Here is a 23,506-nt window from a genome sequence, read left to right on the forward strand (position 1 = left end):
GTTAGGAAATGAATACTGAATAAAATTGGAAACTTATCGCTGGGTCAGTGCCACTGCACTTTTCTGCAAGTGTGAAAAAGGATTGCTTAGCTTTAGAAAGTTTACCAAGAAAAAAATAGTAAGTACAAAAGGGGATAGGAATATTAAACATGTACCAAACATGTACCTACAAGGCGAAGGTGTTAAAGTGCCCGTTAAAAAGTATAAAAAACGAATTGAAAAATTGTCGCAAGGTCAATGCCATTGCTGTCTTCTGCAAATTAATTACATAAAATTAAACAAAAAGGATTGTTTAATTTAGAAAGTCACATCCAAATATGTATTAAAATAATTATGTACTTAATTATTAATATGGACGAATCATTAAAAGATAAAACTAGTACATAGGTGCAAAAGAAGGATATGTTTAAAACCAGTTGTGCAAGGCGAAGGTGTCAAAGTGGCCGTTGAAAAGGGAAAAAAAAAGAATTGAAAAATTGTCGCAAGGTCAGTGCCATTGCATCTGCAAGTTAATTGCAAGCCCACATAAAGCGAGCACGGCACGCGTCGAGGGCCGCGCCAATAACCGGTCGTCGTAAAGCAGGCCATTTGCGAAAACACAGGAACATGAAACATCTTTACAGAACTTTGACACGAACAAGTGTGCGCCCGGTGGCCGGCGGTAATAAATTCAACAGAACAAAATAAATTGTAACGTAAATGAAGACAAATCGTTGTTGTTACGCATATAACGACGCATTTATAAATACACAACAATTAATTACGTTTTTTAAAGAGTTTTTTAACTACTGGTGTTTTTTTAAGTAATTCTCTGCATCGTGTAGCTACTTCTTTAAATACAACGTTATGACAGCACAAAAGTTTGCTTTGTTCTAATTTCATCATTTCTACAATAGCTTTGAGAGTTCCGTGATTCCTTACAACATTTGGACGAACTCAAAAATACTATGGACCACTCCGTAATTCAAAGGGTACCTACATGGATCCGATACCAGTGGCGATGGCAAGAAGAAGTAATTTGTCACACTGAGTTTGTTGCGGGCTTCTTCTGTGATCAGGGTGGCTTAAGAATTGCAACCCTTGATGCAAACGGCTCACATGTAAAAAATGTACATAATATATCAATTAAAATTTAGATAGTTCTGATTCTGAATCAGAGAAAAAAAAAGAAAGAAGAAAAACAATTCGAGTCACAAATACTGTTTATCTGTGCTATTACACTGTATATGCCCTGCGTCATATTGTGAGCTAATACGCTTACAATGCAAGGTGCTGATTTTCAGCCGAGACCCGAAAAAGAGAGAATAAAGAGAAAGAGAAGCAAAGGAACAAAGAGAAGACAAGGAAATTGCCACTTGATTTAGACCTATGCATGTAAATATGCCAATAGATATTAAGAAATAGATACCTAATCAAATCATGATATAAAAACTATTATGCAAGGGCACAAAGTAGTGTAAGCTACTAGTACACCAATATCAACGCACGAGCACGAAATCTTGTTACTATGAGCGATAAACTATGTAACGATAATACGAAATAGCTACTAGATTATGGTTGAGTTTTAGTGTTATGTGCTCCACGTTATGAATTTTCAAACGTATCAGTACAAGAACAACTCATAACTGCGTAGGTAGGTATAACAGCAACTCAAGTTTAGTTAGATACGAATGAAGAAAGTCCATATTCGGGCCCTTCACTTGTAGCAGCTTTGGTATTGACATCATTTTTTATAAATAACTTATTTAAGGTTGCATCTGAACTTTCTAAATAGAAACTAGCTAATACAAATGACAAAGTAAATAAATACACGATATGAATGCAGGCAGCTGCAGACATTAAAGGTCGCATTCGTTAGTGATTTCTAATAGGTTGCGGTTAGTTATTCCAGCCTAGTTTATTCAATGAGGTAATATGTGGTCACACAAAAGAAGCTGGTAAGACGCAGCTGATGCGGCGACAGGTGCAGCGGCAGCCGGCCCACACCTGCCCCGCACGTGCTACCGCAAGCTGCTCTAAGACCTACCCATATTACAGCACATTTACTAGAGATCAATACCCTCAACGGTCTATTACTAGCAGCTGACTAGCAGATCCTTAACCAGTTACGAGTTACGAGTTAGTTGCGTTACGAGTTAAGCAATACGAAAAAATCATCCCCGTATACCAAGAAATAGACACATATTACGAATACTTGAGAAGAAATACGCTAACGACACACCTTGAATCGCAATCGCCAAATATACTTATCAATAATTCCTTGAAAAATAAAAACGTTTACGTTTTCTAATGGACGCGATTCACTGGAACGAGCGTCTATGAATTATTAAATAATGGTTCGAGGTTTCCGAATAAATCTGTCTTTCCGAGTTTTACAACGGCCTATTTTGTAAAATGTTCAGCCATATATTTGTTGTTTTCTTACAATCATTTACAAATTCATGAATTTGTAAAATGATAAACGTGATTCGGTATTTTTGGAAACATCTTAAAAGAAAACAACTGATATCAGAAGTATCTTGTGGATTACGACATTAAATTTTGCAATTATATTGGCTAGCTAGTAACTCAAAAGGATGCCATTTATAAAATCGAAGGATTGAAGATTTCTTCTACTCGTACTTCCTGTGAGTTGGATCTACAGCGATGAATTAGTCATTTCCCTTGGTATCAATAATGTATGACTTAGCTTGTAAAATTCACACAGACTTCAGATTTGCAAACAGGATTGGCAAGGAATTGTAGATGTTACGAACAAGTTATTCTACTCTTGTGTGCGATGGGAACCTCGGGATACCGTTATGGGGAAGCAGCAAAACCGGTTGGATCTAATAAATAAAATCGCATAACATTTTATTTAGGAGCCGATTAGTTACAATCGAATCGAATAGGCATTTAGTACGATAGGGAGTTAAGAGCTGATATCTACGGACGTTATGTAATGAGTAAAAATTTTACACGCGTAAAACATTCAGAGGTCAAGATTACCATTCAACATTTACGGAAAAGTTATTTCGTATTTTGGCATAATCAAGAACTTGTTTCGACGTTAGCTCATTGTTTTACTCAACAGTTCCAATTACTGTACCAAAAAAATCTAATAGTTAGCGGATTGCTAACAGGGGCAAAAAATACCCAAGAATTACTTGACAATTCAAGTTTCGTCAAGCTAGATGTACGGTTTTCCCATAGCGCCGAGGCTACCAATTATACATTTCATTGTGATCCGGCTACCTCATTAAATTTCCAAGCATACCGTCACACTAGCACTACCGGCATCTATCGGTCCGGCGACCAATGACGCGCGGATAAAATTGCGCGAAACTACCGCCGATACAATGACTCACTTTCCTGAATGCATACGTAACAATTATTATGACACCGTTCAGCTTTTAGTCATATGTGACTACCGTGTTCTATCTTCTATATCCGCTACAAGTTTTACACGAAAAATTTAATTCCAGAATTTTAAAGAAATGCGGGTATGTGTAACGGAAGAACTGAAAGAAAAGAATAATGGCATCAACTGAAAACAAGGAAATTGTGCACTGGTTAGTAGTTTGGTTAGTTAACCAGATAAAGTTTGAAGATTGCTTTGTTCGTTAGTAACATTTGCAGTTAGTTGTTTATTATGCATACCCACCGGCGTCGGACGTTGCTTCAACAATAAAGTAGGTAGGTACGAAGCGGATGCATTAGCGCTGCATAATGTTTGGAAACATAATGTAGTCCAGGCTGGCAGAGGGAGAGGCGGTCGGCATTGCGTGCAGCAGAGTTGCGGGTAGGTACACTCCAGCGACCTACATTTTATGCGACGTCGAGCCCATTATTTACTAGTCGCGGCCGCACACGCATCGCTCGCCCTCGCAATTTCGCCACCCCCTCCGCGATCTCAGAACATTCGAACACTATCATTTTCGATACTGGCTCCCGAAATTGGGGGAAGGGCCGCATCGACTACCTGCGAAAACACTGCAAAAAATACATCAACCATGCACACAACGAAAATGCGACCTCTCGACGGGACCAGCTCTCGGGCCGTCGACGTAGGTGTCTACATTTTGGTAACAAAACAAAATAGAAATGAGTCGCGTGCGAACGCGATGTAGGGATACGGGCGGCAGGTTGTGAGAGAGAGGCGGCACTAGGGCCCACGTAAACAAACCACGGTCGGGAGCTTCGACCGTACTCACCATTTCGGGGATCCTCGGATCCGAGCTGTGAGGTCGGTGTGGCCGCTGCGGCCCACGTAGTGAAGAGCGGGGATGTCGTCGGAATATTCAGCACAAGCACAGGCACTCAGGATGGTTCAAAGCACGCACTCGACAAATCAAAACATCGACCACGACACGTCCCGTCCTACACTACGTTCGCGGCCCGCGCCGATGCAGTTTACGTCACCGCATCCCGCTCCCGACTGGCGAACGCGGCGCGAGCGAGCGACGACCTCGCGCTGCAGCGTGCACCGTCCCGCCTCCCCGCCTCCCCGCCGCGCCCTACCGCAGGGCCCCGCGCCCTGCGCCCCGCGCGCCCGCCCCGCGCCGTCCTACGTCCGGTGCGGTGAATCACGACAGATTGTACCAGCGAGACGAGCATACGACGGATGACATCCGACGACACCAAATAAGACAGCTTTTTACCTACCTACCGATCCAACCTCATCCGGTCCTCAAAAAACTATTTTATCATCTTATACAAAAGCAATCAATTTATTATTTAAGGAGCCATAACGAAATAGATTTCTAACAAAGACTTGAGAAGGGTAGATTTATTCACTATACCAAAAAAAAATTGGCAGCGTCGGAAGCAAACAATCAAACCTTAGGTAGGTTTGATTGACTTAGGTACTTATATTGTTTCAAAAACAAACTATGTATTCTATATAGGTAAGTATGTTAAATAATATAGCACGCTCGGAAAAGCAATGTAAAAATTATATTATACAGTTTAATACAATAAACTTAACTTTGACTGAAAAAATCACAAATAAATTTTGGAGCTTGTAACTATCAACATATTAAAAAAATGTAATCAATTAAAACTAAAATAATCTATAACATTTGGAGCGGTTTTCAGATTTTTTCCTATTGAAAAAATTTGTGTCCAATCGTATTTCTGTTTTAAGACGAATTTAATTGAAAGATCCAAAAGAACATATTCAGAACACAATATTCAATTTATTATCAAAGTTATTGTACATTATAATAATATGTACATGTAATGATAGTATGTAATAGTTTTCAAATTATCCGCTTAAAATAGTTGCAAAATTTTCCATATGGGAGCCATGCACGACGCGGACGGGATCTGCATAAATCAGAGAACTTATCTAAATTTTTTAACTTCCTTTTTGAATTTAAACTTAGACAGAACCTGATCGAAAAAATGTAACGATGCTTTGGAATTGGCAAAAAAATTACGTGCAAAAACTGCTTACTTTTTAAAGTAGAAAATTGCTTATTTCACGGATAGAAAATCGGGTGCTAACTTTACCTAAATGTTAAATATAGATTTGGATTGTCAAGAATATACCTACCAGTACCTACAGTTTGTAGATTCTATTACCGAAGCTATGTGCACTATACTCTATCTACGGAATAAAATTAGTATAGAACTCTCTCTCTGTTACGTTATCCCATACAAATGATAGCAAGTGTAAATTAAAAATTTATAACACCCCCGACAAGTGAAGGTTACAGTAATAACTAGAAAAGAGCTGATAACTTTCAAACGGCTGAACCGATTTTCTTGGATTATAGCTAAGAACACTCCCGATCAAGCCACCTTTCAAACAAAAAAAAAAAACAAAATTAACAGGGCTCTCTCCGTCACTCGTTTCATACAATCGTAGTTCCAATTTCATTTGAATATTAAGCAACCAAAGTCCATGAAATTTTGCAGACATATTCTAGAAACTAATATCTGTGTCTGTGGTGTTTTAGATTTTTCTAAAAATATGTAGTTTTAAAATTACAGGGGCTCAAAGATTTGTATGAAAATTTTTAAGACCGCGTAACTTTGAAACCGAATATTTTAACAGATATCTAGAAAACCACAGACATAGATATTAGTTTCTAGAATATGTCTGCAAAATTTCATGGACTTTGGAAATTGGAACTACGATTGTATGAAACGAGTGACGGAGAGAGCCCTCTTAAAATCGGTTCATTAGTTTAGGAGCTACGATGCCACAGACAGATACACAGATACACAGACACACAGATACACAGATACAAACGTCAAACTCATAACACCCCTCTTTTTGGGTCAGGTATTTTCATTTGTTGGTGACTCAAAATAGTTAACGTCCACTGAGTTTTTGTCTCTGTCATTTGTATAGGATTACGTAAGAGAGAGAGCCCTGTACTTACTTCTTTCCGTGAATAGAGTATAGCAATTTTTATAATTGTGTTAGTGTTTAACTTGAAGGAAATTACGAAATCATTTTTAATACATAATTCATATGTCAGAAGGATGGAGGTTCCGCAATTTTTGGTATGTATTAAAATTTATTTCACTAGTCATGTTAGAACACGCTCTTAGAATTTAAAGGTTTTAAGCAAACAGCGAAAATATAGGAAGATTTCAAGATTTTCAAAGTCCAATACCTATGAGCTTTTCCAAGTAGGTACCTACTTAGGTAAATTAATTTCATTTTATTAAGAGGCAAAGAGTCATAAGAAATGCCGAATATAAGCCAGAATGGATCGACGTGCCTACCTTATATATATTTTTTTAAATCATGGAACTAGAAATCAGCTTAGCTAAGTGAAGAAGATAAATGTATTCGAGAATCGAAAAAAACATATGTACAAACTAGATGATAAATGTTCAAAAAATCCCGAGGGAACCATGAATTTTACGGAATAATAAATAGCCTATGTGTCAATCCAAAAATCCAAGGAATAATCAATCTACATTCTAAATTTCAGCCAAATACGTTAAGTAGTTTTTGCCTGATAGAGTAACAAACACACACAAACTTTCGCCTTTATAATAATAGCCTTTATAATTGTGGTGTTGCCTTTTATTATGTAGACACGGATTGCGGTGACCCATATACTAATAGGTATATCGCAGGTAGGTGATATAGATAATCATACCGTGCACGCTGCGGGTAAATATTCAACAAGTCTCAGTTCTATATTAATTGAAGCACTTTTTGTTCGCTCTCATCCTAAGCTTTAGCAAAGTTTACGTTAGGCTAAAAGCGATGCTTTTAACCTAACGATGGGGATGGGACATAGGCTACTTTTTATCCCGGAAAATCAAAGAGTTCCTACGGGATTAAAAAACCGAAATACACGCGGGTGAAGCCGAGGACATCCTCTAGTAATATTATAAATGTGAAAGTGAGGATGTTTGGATGTTTGTTACTCAATCACGCAAAAACTACTGGACGGATTTGGCTGAAATTTGGAATGGAGATAGATTTTACCCCGGATTAACACATAGGCTACTTTTTATCCCGGAAAATCAGATTTTGGAAAACGTAAATCCACGCAGACGAAGTCGCGGGCATCAACTAGTAGTAAATAAACTAAAGTTTGAATGAACCTCCGAGTACACCCCACCTCCTTTACTATTCTTTAAAGTGCAAGTGTTGCTCCACTTCCTTTTTAAAACCTGCACAATTATTTCGCAAACATTGCCCTAATTGAGTCTTCGACCATCAAGAAATTATGTTACGATTTCCCCAGAGATTTATGTAATGTAGTAAAACCCCATAATGGTGCCTATAGGTTTTACACTCTAAGCTAAATTATTGATGACAGATCTACTCGTAGAATCCAGATATAGTGAAATTCTTTTCCAAGGAATTTCAAAATGGATGGCACGTTACTCTATCCGCGGAAAGAAATTAGAATAGCGCCCTCTCTGTTACATCTCATGTAAATGATAGAGACAAAAATCTCAGTGGGCGTTAACCATTTTGAGTCTTTTAACCGGGGATAGAGTATAATTTTGGATCTGCCAATTTGATTTAGAGATTTTGTAGGTACAACATTTATTTTGATAGCCTGGATGACATCACTCAACCAATATGGAATTAAAAGTTGAATCAAATCGCCTAGCAAAAATGCATTGAATGGAGAATGTAATCCTTTCTTTTACTCGATCCGGAAACTGCCTAATATAAGCAAGAGGAAATGTGAAAGTGAAAGATTATAGTTTCTAAAAATAAAACTAGAATGTTTTAATTCCCCCACTGTTGAGGATGTAAAACGAAGGATGTGTTATTTCTGAATTACTATTTTGAGTCGAAATTAAAATCATAGCCAATGAAAAAAGCTTGAAAGGACAAAACAAATATAATGTTATGTATAGCAGCTGTAATTACCTGACCCCTATACTGGGTAAAGTGTCGGGAAGCGGTAATGAAAAAAAGAAAATCTTTATATTCTTGTTACTCATGCCTTTTTATGAACTTTTGAACATTTTATCATTTAGATGAATTATATTTGGCGGAGAAGGCCAACCCGTAACGCACTCATATAATCTGATTATAGTCGACACAAATGACTGATTGCAGATAGCCTAGGAATATCAAAAAAAAAAAAAAAAAATTGGCGGAACTATCTGGATTGGTTCAGATTATGATATGGCTCATAAACATATTTTGTTGAGTCAAAAACAATAATGTTTGTCTGTTTGACCTGTACTCATTTAGTCATTAATAGTCCATTAAAAAACAACGTGCCTGAACATTTTCAAAACCAAATAGAAGAAATGAATAGAAGTATTCACAGTGGTAGATGCATTTGACAACTGAAAAGTACTTGTAAAAGTTTAATTGAATAAAAATATTTTGATTAATCCTTTCAGTGAATAGGAACCATAAATCTTGTTTCGAGGGAAGAAATGTAGACCTTGAGAGACAAACACAATTATTGACAATTAGTCTTCTTAATAAGTATAACTGCAAGATAATGTTAATTTGTAAAAGTAGGCAAGCAAACCTCCCTAGGTACTTGAGGTTGATTCTAAAATATTATATTTCAGCCCTAATTTCGACCACTAGGGCCATCTAGTGGCAACTTTCTAAACTAAGCACAACAATGGTATGCACTGTCACATCGTTACCTTTGCCGAATACCTTCGCTAGAGGGAGGAAGACATGCTATTGTCATGAGCAACACTTTGCGTAAAGAATTATCTAAGCTGTACAACTGGCATGACTTTCATATTGTAATTGAAACACAAATGTACCCCAAAATGAACTTACGTTTCTCAGCAGATAAGATGGTACATAAAATTTTATAAAGAGATTTCAGCTTTGTAGAGCAACCTTTCTCTCTTATAACTCATATCTGTGACTTTTGTCTGTTTTAATGACAGATAACTCTACGAATATTTCCTTCCGGTTACTGAATCTTGGGTGATTTGTAATTCATTTGTCTATAGTGTGAACAATGAACATACCATTACTTTTTTAACTTGTAGGAAAGTGGAGACATGATTGGATGTTGCCCATTTCTGGAGTCTTATGTTTATATATTTTTTAAATCTCTTATAGTTTTAATAAATAAATCACATACCAATCAAATGCATTGTAGTGATAGTAGCAGAGACCCAGTCCATACAAGAAAAGTGGATCTTTCCAGTTGTCTTGTTCCAGGGCGTAGAATTTTTGGTAAGCTGACATTGCTGCAATAATAACATTTCTAAATATTATGTAATTTACTTCTATTACTTACGTTTAAGTTTACATGAAAAAATATTTTTCAATATAGTATTATGTACATAAAATTACAATAACATTTAGAAAATTGAAAAGTTTGCCAGTTTTGGCATATGATATTGGCTTCAAACTAAACACAATTTATATATTGTATAATTACTCATACTTATACACTTGGGTACCTTTCGCATAGTCTTCAAGTAATAAATGAAAGTGCCCCAGTTTACAATAAGTCTTAGGGTCGATGCATATGTCTCTTCTGGCACCCGGAGAACACGCCCTCTCCTCCTCCTGTTGAAATAAAATAAATTTTATAACTTTAGTTCTATCTATTATATTTTATGAAATAATTGTTAACAGATTTTAAGAAAGAAATAAAAAGATATTTTATTCAAATAAACTTTTACAAGTGCTTTTGAATCATCAAGTGAATCAACCACTGATTCTGAATGCCCGTCCTACCATGATTAAACAGCAAAAAACTTGGCAGTTGCTCTTTTCAAATATTCAATTCACAATGGCACTCCTGCCAGGTATAAGTAGTTTCTGTAGCTAGACAAATCATATCAACATAAATTATTATTATTAATATTCCCCTTTTATTCCAACTGAAGGAATATCAAACTAAACATATGGACATGTATAATTTGTAAGCACATGCAAGAAACTGTTTGAAGCATTTTACAAAGCAGCGGGTCAAATCAGCATGAGACACATGATGCTGTCACACTATGTGTGTTTCAGGTTTCGGTGCAGGTAAAGCTTGTAGGTGCAACAACTTATGGAATTTGAGCCTTCTAGCTTTCATCTTCCACTAACTGTCAAGTTATTTAAATATTGATGGAGACAAATTTTATTATTAAAAACAATACACATACCTTGACTTGCACCAACATGCCTTCCAAGTACTTGACAGCTTTGAGAACCAGAGCACGTGTTCTGCTATGTTCACTGCCACGAAGTTTCAGGAAACCGAATTGACGACTGCAAGAAATTAATATAGAATGATTTCTACTATTTTTCAATTTACAATATTACTACATCATTTAAAAGAGTGGCTAAGGACTAATTTATCAGAATTCTTCAAGTGGAAAAACACACACCCAGTACTTTGCTACCAAGCTTTGCCTACATAATGCAATGCTGAAATTTCAATATTTAATGTTGCAATAAGATTCTGTCTAGATTCAATAGAATGAATAGAATGCTGGGGTGATTTTGATGTAGTGAAAATTCTATAGCTGGAAACATAGCTAGTCTATAATTTAAGAGTCCTACAATTAATCTTAAATGCAATCAATATCGCTGATTTCAAGCCAGAGGTATAGCCCCATTGTGTCCTAATCAACTCAACGGGGAATTTTTGCAGTGCCAGAATTATTGCAAGTCTAGTCACCATCTCTGCTGAATACTTACTGAATGCAGCCAGAACATTATAGGACGACCTCCAGCGCGCTGGACCAGACCTAGTCAGGACCTATCGCGCTCCGAAAAAGCCCTAAGCCCAGCGATGAACACATGCAGGCTCATGGATTGTATTAGATAGGATCTTAATAAGAATGTACTTTTATGTATTATACTACCATGTATCATAAAGTGGCTGAATTAAAGTTTGTTTAGTCCAAATACCTGTCAAGTTCTGATAAAACTTGTAATTCCTGTGAGGTTAGATGCAACTCTTCTTTTTCATCCATTTTCACGAGAAATCTTTAGATTTCTCTGGTTATATGACTTTCCAGGATAACAATTGTTTATCAAAATTAACACTAAAACGCTTTTAAAGCATTTCACATTGTAATTTAACTTTAAATTCATTAATTCATAAAAAGTTAACCACAAATCACAATAATCATAATTCATAGATTTACAAAACTACAACCATTGTCTATGACTCTGTGGTGTTCAACGAATGTGGAAAAAGAATTTAGATTCCAGAGCCATACAGATAGTTGAAAATAAAAAGAATTATGAATTAAAATGACTAGCATGCGCAAACACAATTTTATGAAAAAATAAATTTCCTTAAGCTTTAAGAAAAAGAGCTTTCCTTTTTCTTTGTGGAATAACTAGCTGTTTTTTGTAGATGTTTCAAAATTGCTAGTCCGTCCTTTAAAATATTGTCAGTGAACCCAGAGCCGTAAAGCCACTAAAAAACAAAAAATATCTATTGACATTTGACATTGACAGTGCATTTGACATTTTCATTAGCGCAATTTTCGTTTTCCGTCTTCATTTTCATTCATTTCCTTTTCGCCTGAAAAGTGAAAACTGTATTCAGTGGTCTATTATTAAAAATCATACTGGGCTTCAAGTTAATTTAAGTTTCAACTTTTAATTTACATGTTGGCATATTATCAATTGAGTCATATAATATCAAAAATGGCATTCTCCATTTTACTAACATTTGAAAAAAACATGAAAAACTTTTTTTGAATTATTATTTAGGCAAAATACTGAACATTTAGTAGAATATACTTCATAGCTACATTTATGACTGGTTTGAAGCAGTTTAAATAGAGGTACAGTGGAAATATTTATAGATAACGCTAAAAATCAAAAGGAGAAAGCTCATTATGTTACGCACTTTTGGAAACTGCCTGGTTTGAAAATAACTATGTTGGAGACTGCCCGTTTTAATACAGTTAACGCCATCTTGAAACCAAGCAATGAATGAGCAAGTTTAATCTTGATACTTTAGAAAGAAACTAGAATAATATCTAGGAATATTAAGGAAATGCATGAAATAGTACGTATAGTGTCTACTTATATAAAAATTATAAATGCCAAAGATTGTCTGTTATTTCAAGCAGCAAACGAGCAGTGGATTGGCATGATTTGTAACTAGTTATGAGCTGAAAAGTGACATCGGCTACTTTTTAACCCAGAAAATTGCATGGTTGCTACGGTAAAGACCGAAAGTGTAATCTGTTATTAGTTATTTATTACCTTTTCATGCGAAAATAGCTAAATGATTTTGATGAACTATAAACGTATTTTGTGAAATAACAAGTAGTCTAAGACCTAATCTGGGAATACTTGCATAAATAACTTACTTAACTTGGAATCACAGGATACTTTTTATCCCGACAAAGTTACCAATTTTATGGATTCGAAATACAGTTTGTTAGTTTGTCCTTTTTTCAAGCAGCAACTTTATAACTGTGGGGAAGTAGGCATTTAAAAACACCCGGATGAAGCCGCAGAGCTAGGTAATTTTATATTAAAACAACAAGATTAATTTCGTACCTTTAATAACTAAAATTATCAAACTCGTAAAATTGGCTCCTCGTTCTGAAAATAAATCAAATTTACGTACACTTTAAAAAAAAACAAATGCCAACCAGTATAACTATGTTACTTTGATATTCCAACTTAAAATTATTAATTACAAGTATCAAAAGTGTGTGAACGCTGCATACAAACCTTGCCCGTTTCTTCATGTTTACAGTCCAATTATCTGGATCCCTCTGCCGTTTTCTTGACTGTCTAGGTAGACAAGGTGTTACCCTATGCTCCATAGTTTAAAATAAACACAAGTTTTACTTTATTTACTTAGATTAACTCAATAAAATCTTTAAAAAACCACGAGCAGCTTTGCTGTGAGTTGACGCCAATTCCATACTAAATACTGCGCTCTGATTGGTTGAAGTGGAGACTGCCAAGTTTAAAATGACCACTCTAGGAGAATGCCGGTGTTGAAAGTAACTATAAATTTCCACGTGGGTTTTGATAGGGAGAATGCCGTTTCTGTAACACTCCTAATAGTCAAGATAGAGGATAAGATAATAGACAATATTTTGGCATAGATAACTTTTTTTTTTCGAAATGTGGAGATTGCCGTTTTTGATACTATACGACTCAATTGTAAGCGTACAAAATAACTTGGTGTTAGAACTCTGAATATTGTCTTCTAAAATGAGCTACAGGGATTCCGTAAGTAAAACATGTTGTTTTCTATATTTAGCCGTATTGATTAAGCTATTCATCAATATCTACTGAATAAATAATGTATTTACTATATAAAATTTTTTGAATCGGGGAAAATATATAAATAGACTTTATTGGCCTGAACCTATTTTTGAATCTCTAGTTAGTCACCTCAAGGTCGACATCGTGGTTCATTTAAGAGCAGTAGGTATAGTTTTTCTAAGACGTAATACAATATGGGTATTGCCATTAATGCATATGTATAACCCTTGCATAGTTGTGACAATTCTTAGTAGTGAGTTAAGTACTCTCATACACAGCCATATTTGAGTAACTTAACTATGTTGACACAATATCTAAAAGCCATTTAAGGAAGAACTAATCATTATCAGGTCTCAGCTGAAATATTAACATGTATTTGATTATTGATATCTATACAATATAGGTACCCAATGAGTTGTAACTTATTTGCATTTGCTTACATTTGCACCTGGTGTTAATGATGCAATATTGAATTGAATATTATGCCATCCTAAATGAGAAAATCATAATACTTGGCCAGATAGGGAGTGAAGTTACTTTTACATACTGTTGAAATTGGTATATTATAAAGTAAATAAAAAGTTTGAGTTGTTATCAAAAAAATCTAAATTCTTCAGTACTGGAAGACTAAAGTCTTCAAACAGTGCTTGTTGGCAGTGATCGGATACCTCGTTGCTAACTATGGGCCTCATAAGAATGCTCAGAGTCACTCAGTGTGCAATGGAGTAAGCTATGTTGGGAGTTTCAATCCAGTGCCAGAGAGCCACTGAATTTAAGCAAGACAAGACATTGGGTCATAGAAGTCTCTACAAGAGACCTATGTCCCACAGTGAATGTCTATCGGTTGATGATGATGGTGTCACCAAGAGGTACCTCAGCTCTGCTGGTGTGCCTCTCACTTTGAAGTATCTAGTTATAACCTTGGAATAATGCTGCTTTATCCACACACTAGTCAAGTGTAGGTTGCACCACTAGATCTCTCTCCATGCTTGTTATATACCAGTTGCATATGATTTGGTGCTACAACTAATGTCTGTTATATTGGCAGTACTCCCTCTATCCGAGATCTCATTCATACAGTGCAGCTAATGAGCAACGTGTAGGCTCCCACTTAAGGACTTTGATGGTATTTATAAACAAAATTAACCTTAAGCTCAGAACACTGTCATATGAGATAGCCGGGGCAAAAGTTTTTAATAATTTCTCTATAGTATCAATGTACATTAATCTATACCAAAAGATTCCATATTCATTGAATTATATGGGAGTGTGTTATGTTTTGCTGCAGTAATCCACTATTTCGTTTTGCCATATTAATATTTTACAGACTTTGCATAAAAACATCAGTTAACACTCCTAGTCAGTTTGTCAGTTGCTAAAATAGGTCTACTGGTCTGAAATCAAGATATGTTTCCACCAGACTAGAAGTCTTAGCAGAATCATTTTTTGAATGTCTGATGATGAGGGAATGATGCATTACTGATGTTGATGTATTAAAATATGTAAACTCCATTGTCCCGAATGACTTCTATGTATATTGTCCCATATTGAATGGTATGATCACATGATTATCAATTGTACTTATGTAAATTGCAAAAAAAAAAAATAGAGTTACTATTTAATGTTACAGATAAAATATGTTTTGAACAGTTTTAACATTTACATAAAACAAAGATTGGAAAACCTACGAGTACCTAAGAGCCTAATATTGGTTGGTTTCATGAACCAACCAATATTAGGCTCTTATCAAGACGTTACACTTATTTTAAATGTATATATTATACATATTATATGTATAGGAGTATTCAGTTGAATGTCATAGTGATAAGATGTGTACAGACATTATAAAGACTACTGCTATGGTACTAACATGCACTGTGAATTACCCCTTGAACATTGAAAGGTTTACCAAAAAACAATATCTTAAATAATTGTAGTGTTTTGGCATTTGTTCAACCTCAAAAAATATAATCACTATATTTACAGTGCCCTCCACAAGTCAACAAGTGAATTGGCATTTCAACTCTGTGCTATATGTGAATTTGATATGTGTGTCTTTATCACTGACCTCTACCAATACAAGTACGCTGGACTTGGGATTGTCAACCGGTTTAAATTAACTTGATTTTCGCTAATTTTGTGCTGATAGCAGCAGTTAGCATCATGTGAGCATACTCGGAATAGTGATGGGACATTTGTCAACGTAGTGTCAGCATGAAGACCATTTGACACAAAGTGTTAATTATAATTGCCAGTGTGCTCAGTGGGGTGCTTGGAATCTACTACTCAAAAAATATTTGTCATTTTCTATGGTACACCTCTTCCAGCGGACTTGTATAGTACGCGACAGGTTGGGATGGCGATCGGGGTATGAGGCGGGGGGACGCCCCGTACACTTGCACGTCACCCGCAGCGGGCGTAGGGGGGGGGGGGGGCTGTGCGGAGCATTCCCACCCCGATCGCCATTTCAACCTGTCGCGCCCTATATATGTCCATTGCAGTGGTCTTTCTAACTATAATGGGTCAGTTGCTATGTGGGTGTGTTTCAACAAAGTGTAATGTGCAGAGTTATGGGTCCTCGCCGTCGTCGGTGCTGAGCTCCCTGTCGTCTTTGCGATCAAGACCCTACACCGGCGTGAGCAGTCTGGGCGGCTTGAGCAGTGGCGTTACCTACAGCCCTACTCCTGACGTGAACGAGGTTTATCCTGGACTTTTTGTTGGAGATGCGTAAGTTATCTTTTATGGGTTATCACAGGAATTAATTTACATTTCTTACTAGTAGAACTTCACTCAGCATTAATTTAGGAATCCCTATGCTGACGCTGCGACTTCATCCGCGTGTAATCCGCGGTTTAGGTTTAAAAAATCCTACTAATATTAATGCCTAAGTTTGTATGTATGTAATATGGATGGATGTTTGTTACTCTTTCACACTAAAACTACTAAATGGATTTGGCTGAAATTTGGAATAGATTATATATCGGGATAAAAAGTAGCCTTTTTATCCCGTAAAATTAATTAGGTCCAACAAGATTTTTAAAAACCTATATCCACGGGAGTAAAGCCGCAGGCATCAGCTAGTTCCAAATAAATTTTTGGAGTAATAGGTACCAGTAAAATATCAGTTACAAACAAAATCTCTATTGTATTTCCTGTAGGGTCGCAGCAAAAGATAAGGCATTCCTACGTCGGATGGGCATCAACTATGTCCTCAACACAGCGGAGGGGAAACGCTACACGCAGGTTGACACTGACCACATGTACTACAGAGACTGTCCCGGACTGCATTACAAAGGCTTCCAGTTGATGGATCTGCCGACAACCGACATATCCAAATACTTCCACATCGCTGCCAACTTTATTGATGAGGGAATCTCCAGAGGAAGTAAGTAAATTTTTTTATGGTTTTTTTGATTTATCGACTCTGAATCTTTTCTCGGACAGAAGTACCTACCGCCCGTCCGTATTTGAATCGGTCGCCAAACAGAACGGCCACCATCTTTAATCGAGGTGTTTTAAAGTACCAAATAGTTAGCAATTTTATACATTTTACATTTTGAGATAAAAACCTTTTTCTAACTTTTTCCAAAAAATGGGATTCTTAGGATTTACTAGGGTTGCGTACCCGAAGGGTGCCAACGGGAGTCTAATGCTAAGCCTAAACTGTCCGTCCGTCTGTCTGCAGTCAGCGGGCTGTATCTCGTGAACAGGCAGAGTGTTGAAATTTTCACAGAATGTGTTTTTCTATTGCCGCCAAACCAACAAATAATAAAAAATTCCAAATGGGCGTCATGAAAAGTGTTATTACTTGTACGATGGTACGGAACCCTTCGTGTGCGTGTCCGACTCGCTAAGGGTCCGACTCATCTTTTAGGTTCAGGAGATTCTAATCTTCTTCACTCTAGACTAAGAATCACTTATTGTGTGATCGTAGACTTTTATTGACTTCCAACACTAGCAAGTTTTGTGGAAACGTTTTAGCCTTCCAAATAATACACACCAGACAGATTATGAGAAAACCTTGCAAAAAGTATATGGGAGCTATAAAATTCAAGAAGTTTTGCAACATAAATAAATACGATAACATCAAAGTTTGTTTGATTTGCATCACTGTCACAAAGTCAAATCATTAGTTGAAATTACCGCGATAATTGTTACTAATGAGTGTCGCTGGGATCATTTTGAGATAAGATTGTGATATCATTGGATCTCGTTGGAGTCCAGATTATCTGTTGAACTACTGAACCGAGCCTAATAAGATTTTTTCTGCTTGAACCTTTAAAATCGGTTTATATATTTAAAGTTGGTACGTAAACGCTCCTTAAATTCAAGGTCCAGGGGTTGCTCGAATTCGGACAGTCTTTGGAGTTCCTACTAAATTAAACCTTCTTTTAATATCTACAATTTATTGCGAGCTTTTTATGAAGGGTATCATCCTGATAAAATCTGCATCTTGACAAAGTATTGGGAGATGTGTAAACTGCCAGTAGGTACCTACTACTAACTAGAGTAGTTTAACAAGCTTAGAATCCATATGCCTATCTCCTATAAAAAGGGGTTACTCCAAGCAGTTGGGCATTCAAACTACATACCTACTGCTTTTTATATAGCCTTCATTCTCTGAATCATACAGCAAACAAGTGTACATTAAAAATTTATGACACCCCCGACAAGTGAAGGTTACAGTAACTAGAAAAGAGCTGATAACTTTCAAACGGCTGAACCGATTTTTTTGGAATATAGCTAAGAACACTCTCGATCAAGCCACCTTTACAACAAAAAAAACTAAATTAAAATCGGTTCATTAGTTTAGGAGCTACGATGCCACAGACACACACGATGACACAGAGACACAGATACACACGCAAACTTATAACACCCCTCTTTTTGGGTCGGGGGTTAAAAATAAGTATACAGAGTGAAGTGTTAACTGGTCGTTCGCTACTACATTTTACACCTAGTTACTAACAGGATTGTCTCATAACAAAATATACCCTGACACATGTCATACACTACCATCATATAATATAGCATGTATAGAACATTTGAATATCATTTTCAGGTCGCGTGCTCGTGCACTGTATGATGGGGGTATCTCGGTCAGCGACTTGCGCGATCGCGTTTTTGATGATCAAGCGCGGGATGAGCTTGACCGAGGCCCTCGCTCTAGTCCGCTCCCGGCGGGACATCCACCCTAACGACGGCTTCATCCGCCAACTGCAGGACCTGGACAGGGAGCTTCGCCTCTCCCGGGTGCGCTGACATCGAACCCCCCTCCCTTCCGTTTACAGTTTGTCCTTCGAAATCGGCAACCCACGGCTGCGCGTACGGAGTCTCGATCGAGCTTACACTAGTCGCTATTGATAGTTAACGTCTGGGAAAAGCGAGGCAGTTACGTTTATCACATTGAGATAATCGCTATTGTTGTAATTTGCTGAATTTGTGGTATTTTTACTGCAACTGTAGAGAACTTCAGCCAATCAGGTAGCGGGAAGTGGGTTTGGATAGAAAGGCGCGCTCTCGGAAGGCCTATGTCCAGCGGTGGACGCAAACAGGCTGATTGATTGATTGAGAGATGATTGTGTTATAGCTATCAAACTTTGGTGCTAGGCATGTCGATTGGATGATACTAGTTTTGTGAAGAGTAACACAAATTCAGCCAGTAACAACAATTGGAATCATCTCATTGTGATTATCGCAACTGTAGTGCTAGGCCTGTTAAAATGTATTGACACAGACTAAAGCAAAAATATAGACAGCGTACAGGCCCCCAATAAATAAAAACCCTTTTTGCCCTATGCACATTTTCTTAGAGACTAATGTAAACCTCCAGACAATTTGAGCCTTCTGCAATGGTTAACATTGACGGAAAATGATTTTTGTCCCCTCGATTGATCTACAAAATGCTTGCAAAAAGTGCAACTTTATCGGCGCGACGTGACATACAAACAATTTCCTTTATTGTTATTTTTATTGATACCTCTGTGAGGACTTTGTCCGTCTAAATTTTTTCCTTTAGTCTGTGTCCTTCTTTACAACGATTTCCAGTTTACAAACTAATGGAATATTACAACATTTTATAACTATTGTCTCCAACATGTAAAAATAATATTGGTAGTTCTTCCGGGCATGTGAGGTAAGATTTGTATATTTAAAAAAATTAAGTCAAGAATTATTATACAGCGTGTCATAATGAGTTAAGTTTATTTTCACCGAAATCAAACAAAATTTTCCCAAAGAGACACCCTGTATAATTATTTTTAATACAATATATTCTCGTGTGCCATTTTTTTTTAATTTAAAATGAAAAGCTATTATTTTTGTATATCATTTTTAGATTCTAAGCTATCCAATACTTGAGACATTATGTACCTTAAGCTGGCTACACATGTACAAGCATGCTTGAGCACAAAATTATTCATAAATACAAACGCTCAAGCAAGTTTGAACAGTAATTATCCATGCATGCTTGTCGAGTCTGCATTTAGGTGAACCACCTTAACCCCACGTTTACACCAAAGTCTAAAACATGTTCTGCATGTAACTGCATTATTGTCATTTTTTCCAGATACTAAAAACAACTTGTTGTTGTACACAAAACTTGTAAATTACTTGTAGTAGGTACTTGCCCCTACTAGGTTTCTGTTAACTTTGCCGTTAATCAAAGAGAGAGAGAGAGATTTAATAATATGTCTGAAACAATAACAATACAAGTTTATCATTTGACATCTGGCAAGTTTTGTTGATTACTCGTATCACAACTTGTTCGTTAGTGTAAACGTGGCGTTACTGTGAACAGCATGTACGACAGTTTGACTATAGTACAACTCTTTAGCCTTAACGTTGAAAGAAACTTCGCTAAATACTAAAATATGTTTCAGGTAAGAGAGGCATTGTTGCAAACATAATGCTGGGATCAGACGCGTGGAATAATATGATGTAATGTAAAGTGACATGTAATGTTACCACTGCACATAAGCTCAATGTTAGGTGATGTTATCTAACATTTTTAACTGCTGTGTGGAAGCACCTTTACATTACAGTACACTTGTCTGGATTCAGTCTAAAAGATGGGTGTAAATTAGATCATACTATATTTTTAGTGAACTTATAGAATATATTAATATATTAATGTCATTCACAAATCTCACAATATAATGGGTTGACACATACTGTGCATCTCATCTAAGAAAGGCACAGCCTTTTCTTTATATTACATGTAACATTAAAATGTAATGAATAAGAGAATGTATTGTTTCAGTACATTAGTAGATGTAAAGGTACCTAATAATCAATATTTTATAACATATTCTCTAGTATAACTATTGATTTACAACAACAAACATTGTGCTGAAGGTTGCTGTATAACAAGTGTAGTTTCAAAGAAGTTTAACTTTTCAAAGACTGGCACCAGGGTATGTTACTTTTGCTAAAATAGTCATTGATAAAGCCCACTCTAAGTCAAAACTCAATGGGTTATCAACCCATTGGGTTTTGACTAATTTGATGAATTGTTTTGAGTTGAGGCTAAAATTCTAAATTGCCTATTTATTTATGGCAAACATTATTTTTTGGAACTGGTTATAATATTATGTATCTATAAAAAAAATGATTCATATTTTTTTATACTCCGAAAATTTATGAGTGCAGTACAGAATTGTAAGATGAAGCTTTACTATATAAATTATTTATTAATTTCGATGTACCTCTATTTGAAGTTATGACTGCCGAAGGTGGTCACTAAATCCATGTTTTATTGAATGTTTCAACTTAGAGGACTGCCAGTGTAATATTTTAAATATATACCATCTAACTATGGTATTTGTGATGTATATAAATATTTAGATGTGTCAGCATGTTACTTTCCATACTGTATGTAATATTTAAATCTTAGAGTGGGACAATATATTTTTAATGATGAAAGAAATATAATTTTATTGAAAGAGATATTAATTAGTTAAGTGCTATAAAATAAGATGCATAATAGTTTCAAAACTAGTCTAAAATCGTCAGCAAAAAGCTTTAACTGATAATGTAATGGTAGAAACACAATCCCAACACAAGACTGATATATGGTGTCCAGTGTTCAGAAAAACACTTGTATTTTCAGAATAAATTATCAGATCAGAAACATCAGATACCAGTTTCCAGCACCATTGCTTCATGATATTGCGTTGTATCTATCACTCTAGTAGTATTTGTAGTAGTTTCTCTTTCTTGTAATAAGTACCAAAGACCGCAAGTTGTTTTTTATTTATTTATAGACTAGCGATTGGCTGCAATCAGACCTCCTGGCAAATGTTCAGTATTCACTCTTGACTTAAAGATATTGATTTTTCTAAGATTCAGTGTCAAGTGTTGTGTTGCAGATTTGTTTCTACCATAAAGGAGAGGTGGGGGCTTTTTTGCGAGACCTAAACAAGTACCAAAGGTGGAAAACGTTGTGATATTGAATGGAAGTGTTGTATCTCATAAATTATTTGTTCATTTATTTTTTGAAATATATTTTATTGAAAACAAAGATTCTCTCTATAATAGTTGTCATAGCTCTTAGCTTATTAAAAGACATACTAATTGAGCAACTATACTTATATAGGTCAGATACGTAAATAAATTAAGATAACAGTGCCTATTTATTGAGAGGGTGTAGGGAAATCCAATGTAGTGTTATTATTTTCACAGTTGCCTCGAGGAAAGGATGGCTGTACTTCTCGCCTCCTCTGTACTAGCATTTTTGAACTGTGGGACTCTTTGAGAATGCTATAATATATGTATAGTAATATAATATAGTGCTAGAGATCCTGACTGAAATTCTATTAGGCACAAGTGAAAGTGCACACAATAATTTTCAAAGCACTCTTCTGTGCTTAACAACTCTAGGGATGTATGGCACATTCTGGTTTAATAACTTTGGCCCATGTAAGCATAGTTGCTAGGTCAGTATGCAATTTATGAAGTTGTTGATATGTTGCCTTATATAGGAAAGCTAGAATTTAATGTAACACTGAAATATTATTTATTTGTCTTTTTTAACTGTGATTAATATTTTATTGTAAATAATCTATTAAAATTTAAATGAGCCCTGTTATTATGTAATAAAAGAAATCTTAAATTATAATATCATAAAACAAATAAATTATTGTTATACTATTTTAGCATTAGGTTCATCAATCATAGTTTGGTAATGAGAAAATGTAAAATGATTATGTATTAAAATTATTTAATGAAATAGAGTAATTATATTGAACACACCTCTTTCAGTGTACTTTGAAACCCTCAACCTTATGATTTTTTTACTGTACTTATCACTAACATGGTGAAATTTGAACTGAATTAAAATTTTGTTTATCAAGGATAGCTGAATTTTAATAATATACATAATGTGAAGGTGTGTCTGTCTGTGTTGTTACATTTTCACACACCATCTCCTTAACCAATTCAGACGAAGTTTGGTATAGATGTAGGCTACATTCAACCCTGAAAAATTAAGATTCCGATTACAGCAATCTACACATGTAAAATTCAGGCATCATCTAGTAACAAATAGGTGTAAGTTGCAGTTGTGCAACGGCACACAGTCCATATACTGAGTCCTCGAAATATAAAATACATATATGGCCATAAGAGAACAGCTACACTGACTATGAGTCAACTGCACAAGGATTATGTAGTTGGCCAAAATTTGTGATGCAGCTTTGTCAAATGCATCCCAACTGCAGTTTGTCTGCCCAGACCTGGGTCATGACTACAAGTAGTACCGGGAATAATACTATTTTAGGATTTATATGCAATGAGCTCAACACATTGGCCATTACCAATATTATAGACACATATTTATAGTCAACTTCAATCAGC

General features: G+C 35.9%; 2 protein-coding genes across 5 annotated transcripts in view; one reads left to right on the top strand and one right to left on the bottom strand.

Moving 5' to 3' along the window:
* LOC123874253 (lysine-specific demethylase 6A) overlaps positions 1–11,530 on the bottom strand; it is a 36,631-nt gene extending 25,101 nt beyond the window's left edge. Inside the window, exons 1-4 of one of the 2 annotated variants that reach the window (XM_045919496.1) lie at positions 11,312–11,530; positions 10,561–10,666; positions 9,865–9,973; positions 9,540–9,648 (exon numbers count right to left, since the gene is read on the bottom strand). In XM_045919496.1, coding sequence (XP_045775452.1) covers positions 9,540–9,648; positions 9,865–9,973; positions 10,561–10,666; positions 11,312–11,376 — 389 coding nt within the window. In that variant the 5' untranslated portion in view covers positions 11,377–11,530. Of the gene's footprint in view, positions 1–4,193; positions 4,458–9,539; positions 9,649–9,864; positions 9,974–10,560; positions 10,667–11,311 lie in introns of those variants that run through there. The other variant, XM_045919506.1, reaches the window with a different exon arrangement.
* Positions 11,531–11,867: 337 nt separating this feature from the next.
* On the top strand, positions 11,868–22,898 carry LOC123874297 (dual specificity protein phosphatase 13-like). Of its 3 annotated transcripts, none has more exons than XM_045919557.1 (6): positions 11,868–12,036; positions 13,541–13,615; positions 14,700–14,777; positions 16,218–16,378; positions 16,810–17,036; positions 18,714–22,898. In XM_045919557.1, exons 2-6 carry the CDS (start codon positions 13,598–13,600, stop codon positions 18,911–18,913), a joined length of 684 nt encoding a protein of 227 aa, XP_045775513.1. In that variant the 5' UTR covers positions 11,868–12,036; positions 13,541–13,597; the 3' UTR covers positions 18,914–22,898. The 3 variants fall into 3 exon arrangements, with proteins under 3 accessions (XP_045775513.1, XP_045775504.1, XP_045775521.1); XM_045919548.1 differs by having other exon boundaries at positions 13,549–13,615; XM_045919565.1 differs by lacking the exon at positions 14,700–14,777 and having other exon boundaries at positions 11,869–12,036.
* The last annotated feature ends 608 nt before the right edge of the window (positions 22,899–23,506 follow it).

The sequence above is a fragment of the Maniola jurtina genome, chromosome 2, assembly GCF_905333055.1.
Source record: "Maniola jurtina chromosome 2, ilManJurt1.1, whole genome shotgun sequence".
NCBI lineage: Eukaryota > Metazoa > Arthropoda > Insecta > Lepidoptera > Nymphalidae > Maniola > Maniola jurtina.

Bases quoted from the DNA above. Each gene is read 5' to 3' on its own strand.
- LOC123874297 (XM_045919557.1), top strand. The intron at 14,778-16,217 runs GTATTTATAAAC...TGTAATGTGCAG, and splicing joins CCCACTTAAGGACTTTGATG to AGTTATGGGTCCTCGCCGTC. The intron at 17,037-18,713 runs GTAAGTAAATTT...TATCATTTTCAG, and splicing joins TGAGGGAATCTCCAGAGGAA to GTCGCGTGCTCGTGCACTGT.